General features: G+C 41.1%; 1 protein-coding gene across 1 annotated transcript; it reads right to left on the bottom strand.

Moving 5' to 3' along the window:
- Positions 1-12,334: 12,334 nt before the first annotated feature.
- LOC143552894 (serine/threonine-protein kinase STY46-like) lies at positions 12,335-21,491 on the bottom strand. The gene is made up of 16 exons (XM_077043008.1): positions 21,282-21,491; positions 19,843-19,957; positions 19,283-19,350; positions 19,003-19,122; positions 18,167-18,239; positions 17,961-18,071; positions 17,817-17,867; positions 14,755-14,894; positions 14,574-14,681; positions 13,571-13,644; positions 13,290-13,465; positions 13,113-13,208; positions 12,950-13,030; positions 12,825-12,875; positions 12,571-12,711; positions 12,335-12,456 (listed from the first exon to the last, which is right to left on the bottom strand). Exons 1-16 carry the CDS (start codon positions 21,467-21,469, stop codon positions 12,439-12,441), a joined length of 1,611 nt encoding a protein of 536 aa, XP_076899123.1. The 5' UTR covers positions 21,470-21,491; the 3' UTR covers positions 12,335-12,438.
- Between the last annotated feature and the right edge of the window lie 489 nt (positions 21,492-21,980).

Here is a 21,980-nt window from a genome sequence, read left to right as displayed (position 1 = left end):
TTTTGACCTGTGCGGCTGCGTTAAACCCTTGCATCAATGTTGGTGGTGTTGAAGCTTTAATAGAAAAAATTTGTGATGAGCTAGGGTTAAACGACGATCAAAACCCCTATTATAGCCAAACTTTAAAGAATGATTTCAACACCACATTGGCAAACATGTATGATGTTTACCTTACAAAACACGGGTCGTCTTCCCAAATTCATGACTCGTTAAGAGCCGTTGCCCAATCCCAATCCCAAACCGACCTTGAAATGGGGATGTACTACATGATTTGGGAAGACGCCGGTAAACGTCAAAGGGTAAACACCCCAAGCAGTGAACTTGGAAGGTATGGTGGTACCAACTTTGTGAAACACATGACTCCGGATGAATTTAGAAGTCTTGATTTGCTGGCTTGGTGGAGAGGTAAGGAGGATGAGTTTCCGATCCTCGCCGCCATGGCCAAAGATTTACTAACGGTCCAAGCTTCCACGGTAGCTTCGGAGTCTGCTTTTTCTGTTTCTGGCAGGGTTATATCGATTAGGAGGACTCGACTCACTCCAGCAGCTGTAGAGATGTCGATTTGCTACAAGGATTACTTGGACTCTTTAGACAGGGCACAACATCAACGCTCACTCGAGGGGGAAATGGACTATGAGGCGGCCTTGTATGAAGACGAGGTCAATCAAGGACACATTCAACCAATGACCGATGAAGAAGCCGCGTACGACGATTACCTAAGGAATAGCTCGGGATCGGGTAGCGAAGAAAATGAGTAACAAACATCAACTTGTTAATGTAATCGTGTCTAAGCATTCTTTAATGTTTGTATTTTTGAGTTACGAATATGCGATAACGATTTAATGTTTGTATTTTTAATGTAAAAGCTATAAATGAAAGTTATGTGTTTTTAATCTTCCAAGCAAAGAATGCTAACAACGAAACCCTAAACCCTAAACCCTAAAAAAAAAAAAAAAAAAAAAAAAAAAAAAACCGGTTAACCGGTTAGACCGGTTATTAAAAACCGGTTATAAAAAACCGGTTTAATAACCGGTTCTAACAGGTTTTTAAACCGGTCCAAACCGGTTTGGCCGGTTTGAGTTTTCAGCAATAAAAACCGGTTAATAACCGGTCCGGTTATTAACCGAACCGGTTTTTTTCTGGATAAAAAAAACCGGTCCGGTTAATAACCGAACCGGTTTTTTCAAAAAAACCGATTTGTGCACCTCTACCGGTAACACAGTTTTTACAAACACTACCCCGGTTACCCAAGCCGGGACAAGTGAAGTAAATTTTACGAACACTACCCCAGCTACTCAAGCTGGGGCAAGTGCAGTAAATGATCGCCTACTGGGATCCACTGATACCCAGTTTGAGAAACGAAGACTCCCCCGCCAAACTCTCGATGAAGTTAAGGCATGGGCGGAGGCACGACAAAAGGAATTCCAGGCTGAGTTGGACGAACGCTTGCGTTCCATACAACAGGCCGACGAATTCGAATACTGGGAGGATGACTCTGAGGAATCCGACTCCGACGCGAACCCTCGCCATAGGGCAAAAGGGAAGCGTAAGGAAATGGAATCCCAACCGAAAAGGCATTTTGGACAAGCCTTCAAACCAAAAAGCACAGGTGGAAGTCCACGAGACTTCTCCAAAACGTTCAGACCAAATATTGCAAATGCAGGAACGTCCAAGTTTGCAAGGGACATTGCGGAAGCAATCGCCCCAAAGAGTGCCAAACAAATGCCTAACATAGGCACATATGACGGTATATCCGATCCAGACGATCATTTGAACAGGTTCATAGCAGGGGCAACCGTCAGCAATTGGACGGAACCCACGTGGTGCTACATGTTCCAAATGACGCTTGTTGGGGCTGCTAGAGCTTGGTTTGATCGTCTGCCGGTCAACCACATCTACGACTGGGCAGACTTCCAGCAGAAGTTTAGCCAACACTTCAGCCAGCAACGGAAGTATACCGAGGAGCAATGGACAATCCTCAAATGCATACGAGAAGAAGATGAATCTCTGCCAAACTTCATCACTCGCTTCAACTCAAAGAAGCTAAGTTTGGGCAATATCAGCGAAGATCTTGTTCGCGCTGCCTTCATCCAGGGCGCGCATGACCCAGAGCTCATCCGCACCCTAACGGGTAAAGATGGCATGCCATCCACATGGGATGCCATCATGACAGCAGCAAAACGCTATGCGGAAACGGAGAAGCAACTGGGTAGAGATCTCCCCCAGAGCACAAACCTCTACACTCAGAAAACGAGAGAAGACAACGTCCTCACCGCCCGATTAAATAAAAAGCGGAAGCTAGGCATTTGGCAGTCAAGGGTAAACTTTGACACCTCATCCGGCTTGCAACATCGATTGGGCGGAAGGGATAATGTACATCCGCACCGGAACTCCAGATGGACGCCACTCACCAAGAGCGTCACTGAGATATTCGCTACTGAAGAGCTCCCGTGGCCAAAGCCTCCAATAATCCGACATCGTCACGATGCTGATCGGAGCAAATACTGTGACTTTCACAAGACAAAAGGCCACAACACTGAAGAATGCACAGACGTAAAAGACATGGTCGAAGCATTTGTCAGAGATGGGACGCTCGCGCACCTCGTGGCGCAATAAAGGCTGAACAGGCGGGTGCGTGTAGAACCTCAGCTGGGGAAAACACGAATAAAAGTTCCAGCTTCAATGTCGAGACTACATGCTGCGTAAAGAACGAGATCCCGAACCAGGTGCGTATCGGCTCGATGGCACTCCCATCCCAACATGGAAGGGAGCTCATTTACACAATTTGCATGTAAATCAATTCCAATTTGTAAAGAAAAGGCCAAGAGCCACTTCTAATGGAAATGATCCTCTTTAGAACATCGAAGCTGATGATTTTACTTTTCTGAACAATAACCTATCAACAACCGTGCGTCGAACGGTTAAACTATGCAACACTGGTGACGGCACACATTACGTAAAGTCGTTGCGTGGGAAGGCGGTCCTACCCGCACGAACCCAATAACGTGGCAAACCTTCACGCAAGTCAGTTGAAGGGGAAGAGTTCAATTATCCCATTAAATGAAAGTGCCGGTCTATCCGCATGAATCATTAAAGGAAACTGAACACTAACCTATTTACAACCGCGCGTCGAACGGTTCAAAACAATTCTTAAAAAGGATGAGGAAAACCTACACGCAGGTCAGATAAGGGTAAAGTTTTGCCATCCTACTAAGTGCAAGTGACGGTTCTACCCGCACAATCACGAAAGAAGAAACAAAACTTCACACCTATTATCAACCACGTTCAAAGGTTAACTTATCCTCAAAGGATGAGGAAAACCTACACGCAGGTCAGATAAGGGTAAAGTTTTGCCATCCTACTAAGTGCAAGTGACGGTTCTACCCGTACAATCACGAAAGAGGAAACAAAACTTCGCACCTATTATCAACCACGTTCAAAGGTTAACTTATCCTCAAAGGATGAGGAAAACCTACACGCAGGTCAGATAAGGGTAAAGTTTTGCCATCCTACTAAGTGCAAGTGACGGTTCTACCCGCACAATCACGAAAGAGGAAACAAAACTTCACACCTATTATCAACCACGTTCAAAGGTTAACTTATCCTCAAAAGATGAGGAAAACCTATACGCAGGTCAGATGAAGGTTAAAGTTTAGCCATCCTACTAAGTGCAAGTGACGGTTCTACCCGCACAATCACGAAAGATGAAGCAAAACTTTAACCCATTATCAACCACGTTCAACAGGTTAACTTATTCTAAACACTTGGAAAATTGCTAATTTAAACTAAGTATGCAAGTCATAAGTTTATAAAGCAAGGAACCCAAAGGAGGAAATAACAATCTTATACGCAAAAAGATTTATATTTCACAAATGAATTATTACAAGAATGGCCGGGTAACTACCCGCCTACGAAAAGAAAAATAAATACATTACAAGACTATCCTAGCAATGGGAAGGGATCTTCGGGATCAAGCCTCAGGGCCGCCTCCACTTGGACCCGCTCCATCAGAACGGGCCGGTTCGAGGAAAGCTTTAAGGATAGCTAACCCATCATCAGCAGCAGTTACTTGGTTCACCTTCTCCACCACTAGATGCGGGAAGGCAGCATATTGGTTTACTGCTTGGTCATATATGGCTTCAGTATCAACATTGTACAAAGGGAAGTTGGAAGGCGGGAAGCCTTTCTCAACGAACCCTAGACCAAGCAGGAAGCCAGCCCGTTCCCCATCCTCGTGAGAAGCGTTGAGGGCTGCGCTCATCGCATCGTCGTAGGATGTCTCTGAGAAGACACGATGCACAACCTACAAAAGAAAATATACAAATCATTCTATGTACAAAGGAAAGCGTAAAGACATGAAAGCTTACCTGAGGCAACGCTTCTCGAAGAAGCCATTCCTTGGCAACCAGGGCTTGGGTGCAGGCGCGTTCGGCTTCGCTTTTATTGAGGTTGGCAAGTTGCACTTCCTTTGCAGCAGCCTCTTCAACGCCCTTAAGCTTCCGCTCTGTGTGGTCAAGCACGCCCCTCTGGTCCAGGATCTCTTGGAGCTTCTTGGCATCTTCCATGGCCAAGGCATCATGAGCACGTTGGAGGGCCTCTAATTGGGCCTTGAGCTCCTCGTTCTCCATGCGTAAAGGCTCAGCAACGGCTTCAGCCTTGGTAGCCCTCTCAGTCGCGTTCCTCGCAGTCTCCTTAGCCAACCGAAGCTGTTCGTTAACAGCTTGGGCAGCCTTGGAGCGGGCCTCGAGTCGCGCTTGAACTTCAACCTCGAGGGCCTTGAAGGCCTTCTCCTTCTCCGCAGCAGCTGCGGTCAACCGTTGGTTCTCCTCCCGAAGAGCACGCGCCTGAGATACGTCCTTGGCGCAAGCTGCTTTCAACTTGTCGTTTTCACGACAAAGCAGCTCGACGCGCGGCTGCATCCGGGCCTGGAGAACCCGAAGCTCATTGGTTAGCCTACCCTCCTGGTAGCTAGCCATGGCTTCCCCCAACGCACCATGAGGAGCAGCGTGGCGAGCCCAGTCCACGCACTCCACAGGGGTACGAAGGGTTGTTCCTCGGCGTATGTTCCATCGCGGAACATACACTTCATTGGAATCCGACACTACAAAAAACAAAAAAGCAGTTAGAAAAGATGATAAAAATAAAAGTGAAAAAGGGCCAAAGGAACCCTACGCACCTGTAGGGTCTATAACAGGCCGATAGCCGCCGAACCCATCACCTGAACCCAAAGGAAACCCATCCAAAAGGTCAGGCAGATGGGAAGGTGGCAAGGATGGGCGAGTACTCCCATGCGTACCTGATGAGCCGGCCGTCGGTGCCAGTGGCGGGGGCATGGTGGCAGCCGCCGCAGTCGCTGCCGCAGAATCCGCAGCAATCGTAACCGCCGGCTCGGTGAAGGACGACGTAAAAATCGCACTCACGGCCGGCGGTGGCATAAACTCGGCTGGAACAGTCGGCTCAGAGTGAGCAACTGAACCAGCGGGACCAGGCGCAGGCGCCTGGGTCGACGCCTCAGGTAGGCTGACCAAGCCTACCGTCATCGGCGGAGAGATACTACTCGGCACTTCACCCTGGAATGCGTCAACATCCACGCCTGCACAAGAAGATAAGTGTTAATAAATTTATGAAGTATGATAAATCTACAAAAAGAATGTTTGTACTTACGGGTTTTCTTGAGCCTGAACGTACGGAGGGGCGGGGACAAGCCCGATGGGGCCGGTCTCTTGACGCCGGTCACCGGCGTCGTCATTGGTTCTCCGGAGGTAACAGTCGTAGCCTCCGGAGCAGTGGTCTTCTCACCACCGGGGTTCCCCGCCACCTCTTCACTATCTGACTCGGTGTCAGATAGAAGCACCGGATCAGCCGTGGAGGCCACCTTCTCCTTTCCCTTCCCTCCGGCAGCCTTCTTCTTCCGCACCAGCGGAGGACCATCTGCGGATTCCTCAGAAGAAGACAGGATGTAAGGAAATCCAGCAGCAGGTACAGCATTGAGGGGTTGAGGATAGAATATCGCCTTACCTGGCCGCCTCTGGCTCAGGATCTCTTGGCCCGGCGGATAGACCTCCACAAACCGATCCGCCGTTTGCTCCAGGATGGGCAACTCATTCTCGTCTAAAGCACGAGTGCCCACCCGCACGGGACCGTCAGCTTCCCGCGGGTACAGGAGCGACTCCAAGTCATTCCCCTCTGAAAGAAAAGAAACAGTTAGAAGACAAACTAATATCAGCAAGAAAGACAAGACATACCATAAGGAATAGAGTTCAAACCGTATTCGAGAAGGATGGGAAACCGGGACGCATTCTTCCATACCCGGCTCATCCCCAGCATCACCATCCCGGACTCCGCAAACCGGTAAACCGGAGATTGGACCCGGGATATCTTCGCGAACCACTCCGCCTCCTGGTAGCTGGAAGCGTGAAGGCTCGGAAGCGCTTGCCCCTTCTTAAACTTCATGGCAATGGGAATGGCGCGGGCAGAAATGTAGAAGAACTCCCGCTTCCACGATCGGAGACTGCGCTCGGTCACGCAGATCTTCAAACCCTTAATACGGGTTGTCAGGGTGTACCACCCCTGGACGCACCTCCAAGTATAGAAGGTCATCAGGCGGTCCACGTAGGGCTCAATACCAAGAATCCGGCACACCCACTCGAAGTGCCGGACCTTGGCAATCGCCATCGGATGCACCTCGGTCAGGTGCACACCGTGCCTCTCCAGGACACGGTACATAAACTTTGTCAAAGGAAACCTAAGGTTCCCATAGACAAAGAATGCAGCATATACCCCGATCTTGCCACTGGGGGCATCGTACACAGTCTGGTGGGATTCAGGAAACTCAGGCTCAAGAGACTCAAGCATGAACTTCCTGACGATGTACTGGTACTGATCGACAGGTAGAGCACACTGGCACTCGCCAGCAGTACTCCTATCGTCGGCTACAGCTTCAGCATCATGAGAAGACATTTTGCAGAAAGAAGAAAGTGATTTCGGGAAAATGCTTGCCTGAAAAGGGGAGTATTTGCCGGAAATCACTAAGAAGAAGATGAAGAAAGGTGAAAGTGTGGATTACAAAGAGGCCTCTCCCCCTTTATATACTAATCGCAATTAATGCGGTGAATTTAATGCGGAGGAGAGAGAAATCGAAGGTGCAATGAAACTATGACACGTGGCAAAAAGCAGGCTGGCAACAGCTGTTGACAGGACGTGTGCCAGTAATTTCGCGGCCACGCGCCCGAGAAATCGCGCCCACGCGCCGTAAAAAGCGTCTGGAATGACCATATAATGTCACGTCACCATAACTTCCTGCACGTCCTGACACAGTCAGAAGAAACTGTCGCACGACGTTTCAGAGGTTTGGACTGTTCCTATCTTTCCACCAACCTTTCGAATTTCAAAATTCAAAATTTAAAAAAGTAAGCGGGAAAATACCCCCTTACCTTGGCGAACAAGTAACCGTAAGACGGATGCGGGTACAGTGTTAAGGCAAAACCCTTCACATACCTAGCACCCGCAGGGAATTGAAGCCAAGTACCTCGGCAACCAAGTAACCGTAAGACGGATGCGGGTACAGTGTTAAGGCAAAACCCTTCACATACCTAGCACCCGCAGGGAATTGAAGCCAAGTACCTCGGCAACCAAGTAACCGTAAGACGGATGCGGGTACAGTGTAAAGGCAAAACCCTTCACATACCTAGCACCCGCAGGGAATTGAAGCCAAGAAAACCTTGGCGAACAAGTAACCATAAGACGGATGCGGGTACAGTGTTAAGGCAAAACCCTTCACATACCTAGCACCCGCAGGGAATTGAAGCCAAGTACCTTGGCAACCAAGTAACTATAAGACAGGTGCGGGTACAGTGTAAAGGCAAAACCCTTCACATACCTAGCACCCGCAGGGAATTGACGCCAGGAATACCTTGGAAGTAAAGTAACCGTAAGACGAGCGCAGGTACAGTGTTAAGGCAAAACCCTTCACATACCTAGCGCTCCGCTGGGAATTGAAACCAAGAAGGATCTTCTGGGCAATGCTTGCGGAAACGGAAATAACATCCCCGCATAGCGGGAACGTCGAGAACTACGTTGTTTGAAGCTCCAGGATGGAATTGGTGGTTTGAACATAATTGATCACTATGTTCAAAACTACCAAAACCTCACGGAGAATCCACACAAGTAGGACTCAACGCTCCTGACTTGCGAGGAGGTTACAGCCTACCCGCATCATACCCAAAGACCAAGCAGGAAACTCGGGAATTTCTGCAAGTGACAAGGACTTCCGCGGGAAGAATCCCCATGGAAAACCTTAGAAAAACCCCTTTTCAAAACCCTCTGCTTAAGTCCAAAAGTTCACCTCACTTTATTAAACACTCATGAGAAGAACATTGGACTGGGGGGACTTGAAGAGGTAGGTCCCAGCAAAGCCCAGTTGGACCCGCAAGACTCACCTAAAAAAGGGACGTCTGCGCAGAAACCAACTGGATCCGCAGGACCAACCATGCTCAGAGACGTGACGTCCTTACGCGCAGTACGCAAGCTGGTCCCGCAAGAAATGCCTCCCGATGGTGAAGGACTCCGCCTGTTCCCGCAGCCTAGGATACAAGCCATCAGGGAAGGCCACCCGCGCAGCAAGGCTACATGCACAAGGCACTTAGCTCTCAATCACTCAGTGTCACCTGAAGGAATGAGCGAAGCCGGGAACAATCCCGCACAAGGGCGGGAGGGGGAATACTCCCGCCCAAATAAGCCAGTCCGTACGATACAGGAAGATCTTCTGTACTGTACCTGATGAGGTATGGGAAAAAGATCTGACTAAAGATACGACAGCTTATTGACAACAGTATGGCGAGCAGCATGCTCCTGCACTGTATGTCACTATTAGCCGCTGCCTACTCACCAACTACTGCCATACCACGTGCGTAGCCGTCAGTTGGTGGAACAGGAATAGTATACAGCAGGCCTGGTTGCTATCAGCCGCTACCTACCCACCAACTACCAGCAGGGCACGTGCGTAGGCTACTGTTGGTGGAACAGGAATACTGTTGCAGCCGGCCATACCTCTTTGGAAACCTACATTCGGCTATAAATACCACAAATGGTATGACCATCTTATCTTATCTTATCTTACTACATTATCATCATATGATATCTGATATCTGCTCTAGCAATCTCTTAATATACTTTTATATTTAAAGAGCAATCTAGTCTGATTCTCACGCCGGAGGGTGGTCACAAGGAGGAACCCCCCCCCCCCCCCTTCTCAGTGACGAGCTCACGGTGTCTGTTTTGCAGGTTATCAGAAGAACCATCTTCCAAGGGTCTAACCCCTCGTGGGAAACATCTCTCCAACCCCCAGGTTACCAGTAATCTGTCCGGGGTCCGGTTAGTGTTTCTTCAATGAGTGATGATGATTTTTGGTAGTGTAATATTACTGTTGGGGGTTTATATAGGGTTTAAGAAGAGGAAGCAAACCGGGTTACGGGTCGGGTTACCGGGTCATGGGCTTTCGGGTTATAGTCTTAAGTTTGGTAGTGTTCACAAAAGTTTCACAATAGCAATTAGAGGTGCACAAAATTTAGTATTAGAAAACTCTGGGTTCGGGTATGGAATCGGGTTTGGGTATGATTGGGTATTGGAAAATCGGGTATTAGCAATACTCGGGTCAAGTTCGGGTCCAGGTATTGCCTAAACCATGCCCTATGTATCGGGTTCGGGTCGGGTATAGAACCGGTTATTCTAAAACCGGGTATTTGAATACCATATTTCCGGGTATTGAAAAAACCATATTTTCGGGTATAGATTGGAATTTTTTAGGGGTATTTTTCGGTTGCTTTTCGGGTATAAATCGGGTATTGAAAAAACCGGTTCTGGGTATGAAACCGGTTTGGGTTTTCGGGTATTACCGGGTACAAATCGGGTCCGGCTCAGGTACGGGTTTTGGTACTAAAATGCATACCCCTATCCATACCCTACGGGTAGGGTCGGGTACGGGTTCCGGTATAAAAAACTCGGGTATAAAAAACCGGTTCCGGATTTTTTTTCGGGTCTGATTTTAGGTTCAGGTTTTTGTACCTCTCTAATAACAATAACTAGCTAGACAAAGGCTTTGCATTGTGGTGGACGTAAAGTTTTTTTGGTTTTTATATACTTAATATAGCAAACGAAAAAGAAAAACCCAAAATATGGTCAGGTATTAAAATATGTTTGTTTCGTCCTTTTTTTTATGTAATGTCCAAACTCTCACGCTATAGAGAATATCAAACAAAGGATAAACCCCAAAATGTATCATGTATTTGGTTAATTGGTTAGGTAAATATTTACCTTAATTAAAAATATTTCCAAAAAAAAACTAATAATAAAAGGAGGAAAAAACAAAAGTGTATCAATCAGGTCTAGTGGTAGGAAGGCTTGGGTTCTTCACTGGAGACCTATGGAGAACAAATGTTGGATCCTTGTGTCAATTTTGGTGAATTATAACAATGAAGGAATTTTGAGTTAGGTCTTGTAAGCTTGTTAGTTCGAATCCCGGGTTTTCGTCTCACTGTGTGTTATGCCAGAGAGTTATGCTTTTGTGGCAGCCTACGGTACGGTTTCCCGAGGGAACGCCCAAACCAAACTCTGAAGCGGGCGTGGGCATAGTTAAAACAACATAGTCTAGCTAGAGTGAGACAATGAGGCTCTTCAATTTAAAGAGTATGGTTGCCTAAACACAAAAAAGAAAGTCGTTGTTCTAAGATAATCAGTACGGATAACTTCATGTATGTTTCATTTAATAATGTATATAAGAGAATTTTGCATATAACATGTTGTCCTTGCTCGATGTGTAGGTCTTGCGGTCAAGCTCGCTTCTGCCTTTCTACACTATCCCCCCCCCCCCCGGATCATTCGTTCATTGGGACTTCTGTCAGCGGCTCCCATGCGATCAGGTCATCGGCTTCATTTGTGCATACGAGCGCAAAAACCATAGAGTTGTAGCTCTCTAGAAAAGTTTGTTCTTTGTTACTTGACAATCCTTGGTTTGTCTCCCAGTGTTTTTTTTTTATTGGGAAGGGGGGCGGGGTACAAAACTTCTTTAGTTTAATGGATACTTATATTGCATTCATTAATAGGTAGTGTTTACATCAAAATAGAAGGCAAACGTGCAAAAACTTGACTATCGTTTCATAACTTTATTCCTAACATAAACTCGAACACAAAATCCATGGTCATATGAACTCATATGTCATGTTTGATAACTTGATGGATTCTTTTTTCTTGTAGTTTTAGTTTTCTTCGACGAATTTTTTGGCGATTTGATTCCAGTGAATCAAATGTTCCATATACTAGTCATAGATTATGTAAAACTAGACATATACAAATCAGTTTAGAAAGCCGAATCAAATGTTCCATAAACTAGTCATAGATTATGTAAAACTAGACATGTACAAATCAGTTTAGAAAGCCAAACCGGTTCTTGTGAACCGATCCCAGTTGGTCAATTTTTGGTCAAAACCATATCATGTTGGGAACTGATTTAGAGGCAAGAATGTTAAGCTCTATCTAGATAGATTGGTTTGAATTGGTTTGAGAGAACGAGACTATGAAATGGCGGGATGATAAGGTTAGGTTATAAACCTGGTCAACAGGCCCAAACCGGTTGGGGTGTGCGTGGTGCGGTTCGGAGCAATTTTTGGCTAAAACAAAACCAAAAACCAAAGCTTCGGTTTTTGGAGTTTTTTGCTAATTTTAGGGCAAAAAAAAAGTTTAGCAAAAAATAATGAATTTAGATATAAATAATTTTATTAATTTTGTAAAATAGTTATTATACATTCAATAAAAAATATTGGAGTTACATATTTATTGAATTCTTATAAATTACTTAATATAAAATATTAAAAAAAAATTAGGAATTCGGTTTGGTTTTATTGTTTTTTTTTACATGCAAAACCAAAACCGAACCGTTGGTGCGGTTTTAACAAAAATATAAAACCAAACCGTCGGTTTTTGTTTCGGTTTGAATTTTTCAATTTTTTCAGTTTTGGATCGGTTTTTTTGGGTTTCTTACACACCCCTAGTTTTGTACACCTGTTATGTAAAACACAAGAGCCATGAGGCCCATGACTAGAGTTACTCAATGAGTGAGCTATGCACCAACTCTGGCTCAAGCTTGAAACTATAGGAGCCCGCTCGGATCATAATACGCTCTCAGCTTTCTACTCAACGATTTAAACCAACGGTCCAAATACATTCAAATTCCGATGAAGCCAAAAATATATATATTCTTACCAACACACAACAAAACACACATATTCTGTGAACATTGTTTTGAGTCTGTGTTCTATTACAAGCTGTTGATTCATGTCGTTTTTTTCGCCTTCATACGTCTGTACACTCCCTATCATATTTTCTTCTTCTACTAGCTAATAATAATAATCATCATATTAATATCTATATTCAATCATACCTATCTCAATTCCCATTCCTCCCCTGCAAATTAAACATCATTTTAAAAGGTTACCACAAAAAAAAAATAAAAACGTGTTTTTTATTTTTTTTTACTTTACATAAGTAAATAGGTTAAAAACTAAAAATTACCCGTACCTGAATTTCTTGTAGAAACGTTTCAAGTTCAACTTTGACTTCAGTAAACGAAGGGCGGACACTCGGATCCGTCGCCCAACATTTCTCCATCAATTCCAATATCTTCGGGTGCGTATTTGTAGGACGATCCGGACGACGTCCCTACATTTCAAATTTATGTAAATATAAACATTATGTATTAATAGTCCTCCTTTGACTTCAAAAGTCAAACTTGTATTTCACAATTTAAAACTTAGTTATAGAGAAGTACTGACCTGTCTTACTCCCAAAGCCGCTTGCAACGGTGTCATGTTTTCATACGGAATCTACAACACGAACAAATATTAATCAAATAAATGAAATAATATTCAAAAAACGGTGGAATAACGACACTTCAAACCTTAGCTGTCACGAGCTCCCACAAAACAATTCCGAAACTGAAAACATCGGCTTTCTGGTCATACGGTTCATGATTTATAACCTGCAAACGAAAACTATATTAGTTTAACTTCATAAAGAAAATAGTTTTTTTTATAACCGTTTTAAGAGATAAAAAGAGAGACCTCGGGAGCCATCCATCTATACGTTCCCGTTTCTGCTGTCATGACTCCATCTTGATTCTGAAACCGGGCCACCCCGAAATCAGCCACCTTTACGACCTAAAGGAAATATGAACAAAATGAAATGTTAAAAATAAATAATAATAATAATAATAATAATAATAATAATAATAAACTGACATTATGAGCGTCCATTAGCAAATTTGCGGTTTTGAGATCGCGATGAATAATATTGTTCTTATGCAAGTACTCCATTCCTCTACAAACATCTATTGAAAACTTTACCAACTTAGTAAGAGTTAAGGTGTGATGGTGTTTTTGCAAGTATTCAAAAACACTGCGTCCGGGCATGTACTCTGCAAGATCAATAAACAAAAGTTTTTGTCGCAAAAAATAAAAAAATAAATAAAAATATATAAAAACAAACTGTGTTTGTTAATAATAAGTATGAGCTTTAGTACCTGTTATTATGCACATGTGAGGTTGTGTTGTACACGCACCGATAAAACGAACAACGTTGCTGTGGTTGACTTTCCTGCAGACAACAATTAAAAGCAAACAGTTATCACAGTTAGGGGTGGCAAATGGGTTGGGTTGGGTCGGAACGGGTTAAGGTCGGAATGGGCCAATTAAAAAAAGGGTTGTTTTGGTTCGGGTTGGAACGGATTCGGGTCAACAGGTTCGGGTTGGAATGGGTCAAAGTCGGTACGGGTCAAAACGGGATTCGGGTCGTTTTTTTTTCTTGAACGAGGACAACGGAGGAAACGTTTTAGTTTTTTTACTTTTTTCGTTTTTGATTTATATTCTGAGTTATGATTTTTTGATTAATTTTTTTGAATTTTTTTTTTGAGGGGTTTTTATTAAGATCAAAAGTTCACAATATATGATATGGAGCTGATCCAGATGCTAGTGGACTCGTACTTGGACCGAGCAACATGGCAGAAAAGGGCCCATATAATGGATGAAAAAGTCTTAACGGGCCAGATCATGTACTGTTGGACCCGAATTCCATAATCTGGGCCCCAACATCAATACATTTTGTTTTTCTCCAATTTTCTTAAATTTAATTTATTTCCTATTTTATGAAAAATCGTGTGAATATTTTATTCGAGTATTTAACATGTTTATTAAGGAAGTCAATTTAATAAATAAGCACTCAATTCACATATTAGCAGTGTTTTCACAACCGACAATTTGAACCGGCCATCTAACTTCGAACCGCTGAAGCAGTGAAACCGGACCGGATGGTCGCACCGGATTTTAAAATTTCAACTTTCATAATTTGTTTTCCATTTTTCCTTCAAAATCTCATTTTATGAATAATTTTCCTCAAGACTCCATATTTTTATTTATTTAAGTCTTGATATATTATTAAAATTGCAAATTTACACCAAAACATAAAATATTTTCATATTTTCGCAATGAACGAGAAGAATATCGCAAAAAATAAAATAAAAAAATTACCTGAGAATTGTTACTTCATGACAAAACTCATCTTCCAATGTTTTATTTAAAGCTTCAGATCTTAAAATCTTTACCGCAACATCTTGTCCAACATAGACGCCACGGTGCCTTGCCAAGAGTAAAAGATAACACATCAAAATCAAGAACATATAGAACAAATATAAAAAAATAATCCACTTACAAATCTCCACAAGATCCGGATCCAATCCGTTCCCCAATCTGGAGAAATCTTATATCTATCTCAGTATCTACAAAACTAGCTTGAACACTTGGTGCTCCTTCCATAACTGATTTAGACCGTGAAGAACCAGACCACGAACCCTGCAATGTACACGGTAATGCAGTTTTCAGAATAATAAATACTGATGATTATCTGTCATACACGAGACGACTTCGTAAAAACATATGGTTTTACGTCACTGATATTAATAGGCGTTGAACAGACTACGTATGCATGCAAAATAAGAGATAGAGATTATAAGGAGCAAATAGAAAATGCAAATGCAGTATCGTAATACGTCAATGATATTAATAGGCGTTGAACATACTACTTTATGCATGCAAATGTATAGAAAATGCAATTGCATCAATTGGGGATTTCTAAAAATGGTTACAAATAACATTCGGTTATGAATAATGATTAAAAAAAATCCTTAAAACTCAACAAGATTAGTTCTTATATTTGTTCTCTGTCTCAAATTTGTAATGTTTGTATAGTTGTTCTTTTTTGAAAGCTTTTTTTATTTTTTTTAATACTGATAACATATAACTTTGACATATAAACACAAACCGAACTACATCTGGATAATGGGTAAGCGAGCAACAAGTTACGCCGTTATCCCCTTTTGAATCGCAAAGCCTATTCTACTAAATATCAATCCTTGGTTCCTCGGGCTATGCGAGTCACTGTGGACGACCTTCTGCACCCACTCCAAAAGCAAACCGCCTCGGGAAGGAAAACGGAATGAACACGAGTTGATTCTCCAAACACGCTGCCTCATGCTTAGCAACCTTCCTAGATTCCGCCCTCAAAACCGCATGTCCCGGAACAAAGCCACTGTCTCTCAGTCCCACCAACGGATGGAAGCTAAATAGGAAAGATAATTATCAGTACAAATACCGATAATTATCTTTCTTGGTTATTAAAACTAGAGATGTATGCATAAAAGGAAATTTTATAACCAAGAAATTAACTTAATAATCCTTGAAAATTTTCAAAAACAATTAGCACCAAAATAAATGACTCATATATTTCTATTTTATTTAAAGAATCATACCGATTAAGCAAAAATAGGCATGGTTTCTATTATTATAAAGGATGGTCAACTCAATTCTCGATTTCTCACGGTGCATTCAAATCGTGGGGACCACGTCTCACCACATTATATTTAATGCAAAGGAGAAAACAGATGGATTTCAATAAGTAATGTCCATCGTGTCGAGTTGGCGGGTTGAATCATTGAAAATAGACATGGGTCACATGGCCGTTATAATACTTATTCATGGCCTAGACACCAACACACTTAGGGGTTGTTTGGCAACCTTGCGTTGAGACGTTAAGAGACATGACCGATTAAGAGGTAGCCTCTGAATGGGTTCAGTATGCTTCTAAAACGTACCCCCGTTAAGAGGCTCCATGAACCATTTAGAGGAATTTTTTAAGTGAACCAAACACACTCTACCTCTGACCGATTCAGAGGTATACTGTTAATGGAATCATTAAGAGGCTACCAAGCAGGCCCTTAGACATTTATCACATTTATCTAAACGAGCCCATAGGTTGGGGGGTTGTAAACGTGTTGTAATGAAATTGTAAACATGTTAAACGAGTTGGTGGGTTGCAATAAACGAGTTAACCGGGTCATAACCCATTTATCATATGAATATCCAAAACCTTGTTACTTTGTTGTTAAGAAAGTGCATGTATTGATTGTTATGATCCAAGCAAGCTTATACTACTTAATTAAGAGACGTCACGTGAACTCGTGTTCAAGCACTTGCAGGCAATAAACTAAATGTTGATTGCCATCATTAAGATTGGATGTGACGATCTATTATCTGGAGGCATGTTATGACTTTGTAAATGACAACCACTTCTCATGAAAGTGTAAGACATGAATGTTTTGAAAATTAATTGGTATATAATTCGCAATTTCACATGTAAACTCATCATTTCAAAATATTTCAAGGCATCTAGACGCAATTTCACATCTATACTCATACTCTTACGTGTATATACATGTATATTACTTAAGTTCATTAGATTTCCTTCTACATTTCTTATTCTAGGCCCACATGCTCACTAACTAACGGTGTTCCGTATCAACAACTAAGATCAATAAAAAGAATAGGTAACACGTAACACTCTCTTCTCTCACTTAACCACAACTTACCACAAAAGACTATGCAGAATAAACAAAAGGCAGGGTCGTCTCCGAGAATCGTGAAAATTTTTTGGGCCGAAGGCGAAAAAAAATGTGCCTTGAATTAGTTGAGTAATTGGATTTAAACATTAAGAATAGAATACTTAGTTTTCTTCAAAAAAAATGTATCTAATTTAAAAACAAAAAACAAAATCGGCCTATCAAGGTGTCGGGTCGGGGTCGGGGTCGGGGTCGGTCAACCACCAAGCCCTACCTCATAGCCGGCCTTGACAAAAGGCTCCATTTACAAAACTGGTGCCTACGTCTATTAACCTTCCCATTACTCATGTAAACTTGACTACATGGCATCACATTACAACCACATATCATATAATTCTATGCAGTTAATGTGGAAAAATATCGGATATCGGTCATGGACCGATATCTGAGATATCTATTATCGCAGTGAGATATCGGTAATTTTAATATCGTATAAAATTCATATATATAGCAATTTAACACTAATAATTCAGTATAGTCTCCTACCATTAACAAGTTAACCTTTTGCAAATTGCAAAACACGAACAATCGTAGCAAGTAAGAATTGATTAACACTTAAAACACTAAAAGTTGATAATTAAGACTTAAAACACTGATATCAGGAATATCGGTGATATATCGTTCATATATTAGTCCAATATCGGTCAAATATCGTCGATATTATCGGTACTGATATTCTGAACCAATATTCTGATTTATATATCGCCAATGGACCGATAACCGATATATCACTGATATATCGGCGAGATCGACTGCATATTCATATTATTATAAGCATAGCGAACACTGTAAGCCGTTTTGGATATGACTTATGAAGTACCTCACTCCCAGCAATTGCTTTCTCCACCGCCGCATGTAAAGCCTCCGTTTCCTGAGCAAACATAACAATATTCAAACCTCACCGCAGATATTTTATTATTATTATTATCAACATCATGACACCACCCAAAAAAAACAAAATTACCTGAATAGGCCATCCATCAACCACAAACACATCCAAAGAATAACCATCAGTCGTTGAAAACACATGTGCTTCACGTATGTTCAGTCCTATGTCAGAAAGCAAAGCTGAAAGCTGGAAGATTTGCAGTCGTTTTTAGCCGTTGGATCACAGAAATACAGTAACTTGAGAATATTGAAAATGAAGCAACTAAAACTCATAAGAAGTACCTGACTGAGAAGTTTAGGCTTGTCGACAGCTGAAAATATCACTTCGTGAATCGGCACATGGATATCATCTTGCCTGTGAAACATTAACCAAAGGTTAACTTAAACCCCTCCTAAGAACATTCAGTCGTGGTGCTGTTCGGTGCGGTTTTGGGCTAAAACCGAACCAAAAACCAAACTTTCGGTTGTATGGTTTTTCAAAACCGTTCGGTTTCAGTTTTTTCGGTTTTGCTAATCGGGCTAATAATTTTCGGGCCGAAGAAATTTGACCCATGATATTACATTTAAAGTGATTTAATCTCATCCAGTTCGACAAAACATAACCGATAACCGTTCAAAATAAAACAAATATCCAAGTTTATAAATCTTAAGCAATTCAACCACAAAGTAATTCAACAGTTCGGTTTTTTGGTTCGGTTCGGTTTTTCACATAACACAAAACCGAACCGTCGATTTTTTGTTTATTTGGTTTTTTGGGTTTTTTCGCAAAACATAACCGATTTACGTTAAAAATATAACAAATATCCAAGTTTATATAACTTAAAAATTCAAAAGTTCGGTTTTTTGGTTCGGTTTGGTTTTTCACATAACACAAAACCGAACCATCGATTTTTTTTGTTTTTTCGGTTTTTTCGCAAAAAACAACCGATTAACGTTAAAAATAAAACAAATATCCAAGTTTATAAATCTTAAACAATTGAACAAAATAGTAATTCAACAGTTCGGTTTTTTCGTTTGGTTCGGTTTTTCGCATAACACAAAACCGAACCGTCGGTTTCTAATTCAGTTTGTTTGTTTGTTTTTTTTTTGGTTTTTCGGTTTCGGGTCGGTTTTAGTACCTTGTGAACGAATCTCCGTCAAGATTCTCTTTGTCCTTGTCAAGAGAGCTTCTTCTGAAGTCCAAGTTTAAGTCCTCCAATTTAGAGCATGGTTCGAAGCCTGTCTCATTGTTCCTGTCACTTTAGAAAACAAGTGAAACATGTAACAAAAAAGAAGACAAGTGTGCATCTTTATACAACAAAACAACAAACTTGCATTAGTCAAATAAAGTGATATATATATACAAGTTCTTATTGCACGCAGCCTTGTATATACGCGTGCATATGTATATGTATATACCTTCCATGTGCGAATCCTGCAGTTGAGTCTTCTTGGTCTTCTTCACCATCCGCTCGAGTCAAAAAGTTCTGCAATATGTTCATTTATATGATAAAATACCAATCCAAAACCGAACTAAGCAAAAAATCCAAACCGAAACAAAAACCGACGGTTTGGTTTTATTTTTTTTGTAAAAACCGAACTTACGGTTCGGTTTCGGTTTTGCATGTAATAAAAACCGAATCGAACCGAATTTCTAGAGTTTTATTTATTTTTATTTTTTTTACGTTTTATTTAAGTAATTTATAAAAATTTAGTAAACATGTAACTCAAATATTTTTGACCAAGTGTATAATAATAGTCAATTATTAGTTAATAATTAACAAAATTATTTATACTTAAATTCATTATTTTCGAATTTCGACCAGCTTTTTTTCGGCCTCTTATTTTCAATTTCAAACGGCAAAAAAAAAAAAAAAAAAACGAACCGAAACTAAAGGCAAAAAAAACTTCGGTTTTTGGTTTGTTTTTAGCCGAAAATCGCACTGCGCACACCCCTGACTAGTGTGATTAGTCGTTACCTCCAAAAAACGGACATGAAAAACGGGACGGTTTTCTGGATCCTTGGCCAAGATAAGGAGCTTCTGATGCAACAATACATCTTCTACTCTATCCAAGTTAATATCCAACGCATAACTGGCACAAATAAACGCATCGACAAATTAATGAAACAATCAAAATCACGAAATTACAAAAGAATCCGTAACGTACACTCTAACTATTTCAACGTGACAAACGTAAATATTAATAATAATCACACAAATGAAAAAATGATGGAAATTAACATAATCTCGGGTTGAAAACAGGAATTACTACACGATTATTGAACATTGGATCGGAATAACCGAAAAGTAAAGGAATGCACTCATTAAGACTTTATATACCAAATTCTATTCCTTATGATTCTAAAACATTTGTGCTTGTTCCTAAATTAACATATTTATAAACATAAAACAATAACTAAATAAATACTTGTTTGTGTGTAAATAACTTTACCAAAAATACAAAAAACAATAATCAAAAAGCATTAATAATATTCCTTTATAGTAATAATAATTATAATAATAATAATAATATAATCAAATTATTATCAAATTATATTCTTGTAATCCAATACTTTCCTATAATTGCATTGTTAACCTAACCTAACCTAATCACATATTCCAGGTGCAATAACATAATTAATATCAATAACTCAATCATAATCAACATCACGAACTGAATCATAATCAACAAAATAACGAGTCAAAACGCGCATAATCACACTCGTTAACTCATATTCATAATTTACATAAACCTTATCACAAATTTCACGAGCAATAATACAATTATTAACATCATGAACTCAATCCTAATCGACAAAATAACGCGCCAAAACGCATTGAATCATAATCTACGTAAACCTAATCACAAATTCCACGCGCAATAACACAACTATTAAAGTCATGAACTTAATAAAATCAACAAAAAACGTGGCAAAACGCACGTAATTGATAATCTACATAAACCTAATCACAAATTCCACGAGCAATAACACGATTAACATCATGAACTCAATCAAAACAACAAAATGACGAGGCAAAACGCACTAAATTGATAATCTACATATACCTAATCACAAATTCGACGCGCAATAACACAATTAACATCACAAACTCAATCCTAATCAACAAAATAACACGTCAAAACATCATAAACTCAATCAAATCAACAAAACAACGCGCCAAAACACACATAATATAATAATCTACACAAACCTAATCACAAATTTCTCGAGCAATAACACAATTAACATCAAGAACTCAATCAAAACAACAAAATGGCACGGCAAAACGCACTAAATTGATAATCTACATATACCTAATCACAAATTCGACGCGCAATAACACAATTAAACATCATATTATCATGAAATCAATCATAATCAACGAAATAACAACGCGCGTAAATGATAATATACCTAGCAGGCAATTTAGTGAAGTGAGCCTCCAATTCCTCACGAAACTCTGGATTATTAACAGCTTCTTCGTTATTGACCTCCAGTAACCGGTTGTACACGTCATTCGCTATCTCGTTGTTCCCGGTAAACCCCCCGGTGAAACTCCTCGGCGGCGACGAACTCTCTCCCACTCCTTCAACCAAATCCATCAACAAACTCTCACTCAATGTACATACACGTTTAAGGTTGTTGTTCTTTAAGGTTGTTGTTCTTAAAGGTTGCTGTTTAAGGTACTGGTCGGAAACAATTGTTTTCGACCGAGGATGAAATGGTGACGGAGGCGGTGGTTGGGATGTTTGACGGTAGTTTAAGGTTGTTTAAGGTAGCTTAAGGAAGTTTAAGGTTGTTTAAGGTACTGGTCGGAAACAATTGTTATCGACAGAGAATGAAATGGTGACGGTGGCGGTGACGGAGGCGGTTGTTGGGATGTTTGACGGTGGTTTAAGGTAGTTTAAGGAAGTTTAATGTAGTTTAAGGTGGTTTAAGGTTGTTTAAGGTAGTGGTCGGAAACAATTGTTTTCGACGGAGAATGAAATGATGACGGTGGCAGTGACGGAGGCGGTGGTGGTGGGATGTTTGACGGTGGTTTAAGGTTTTAAGGTAGTGGTCGGAAACAATTGTTGCCGGAGAGAATGAAATAACGGTGACGGTGACGGAGGC

The sequence above is a fragment of the Bidens hawaiensis genome, unplaced genomic scaffold, assembly GCF_021521415.1.
Source record: "Bidens hawaiensis isolate Kalapana, Puna unplaced genomic scaffold, B.hawaiensis_p1.1 tig00017043_1, whole genome shotgun sequence".
NCBI lineage: Eukaryota > Viridiplantae > Streptophyta > Magnoliopsida > Asterales > Asteraceae > Bidens > Bidens hawaiensis.
Note: the sequence above shows the minus strand (reverse complement) of the source record. Positions and strands in the feature narration are given on the sequence as shown.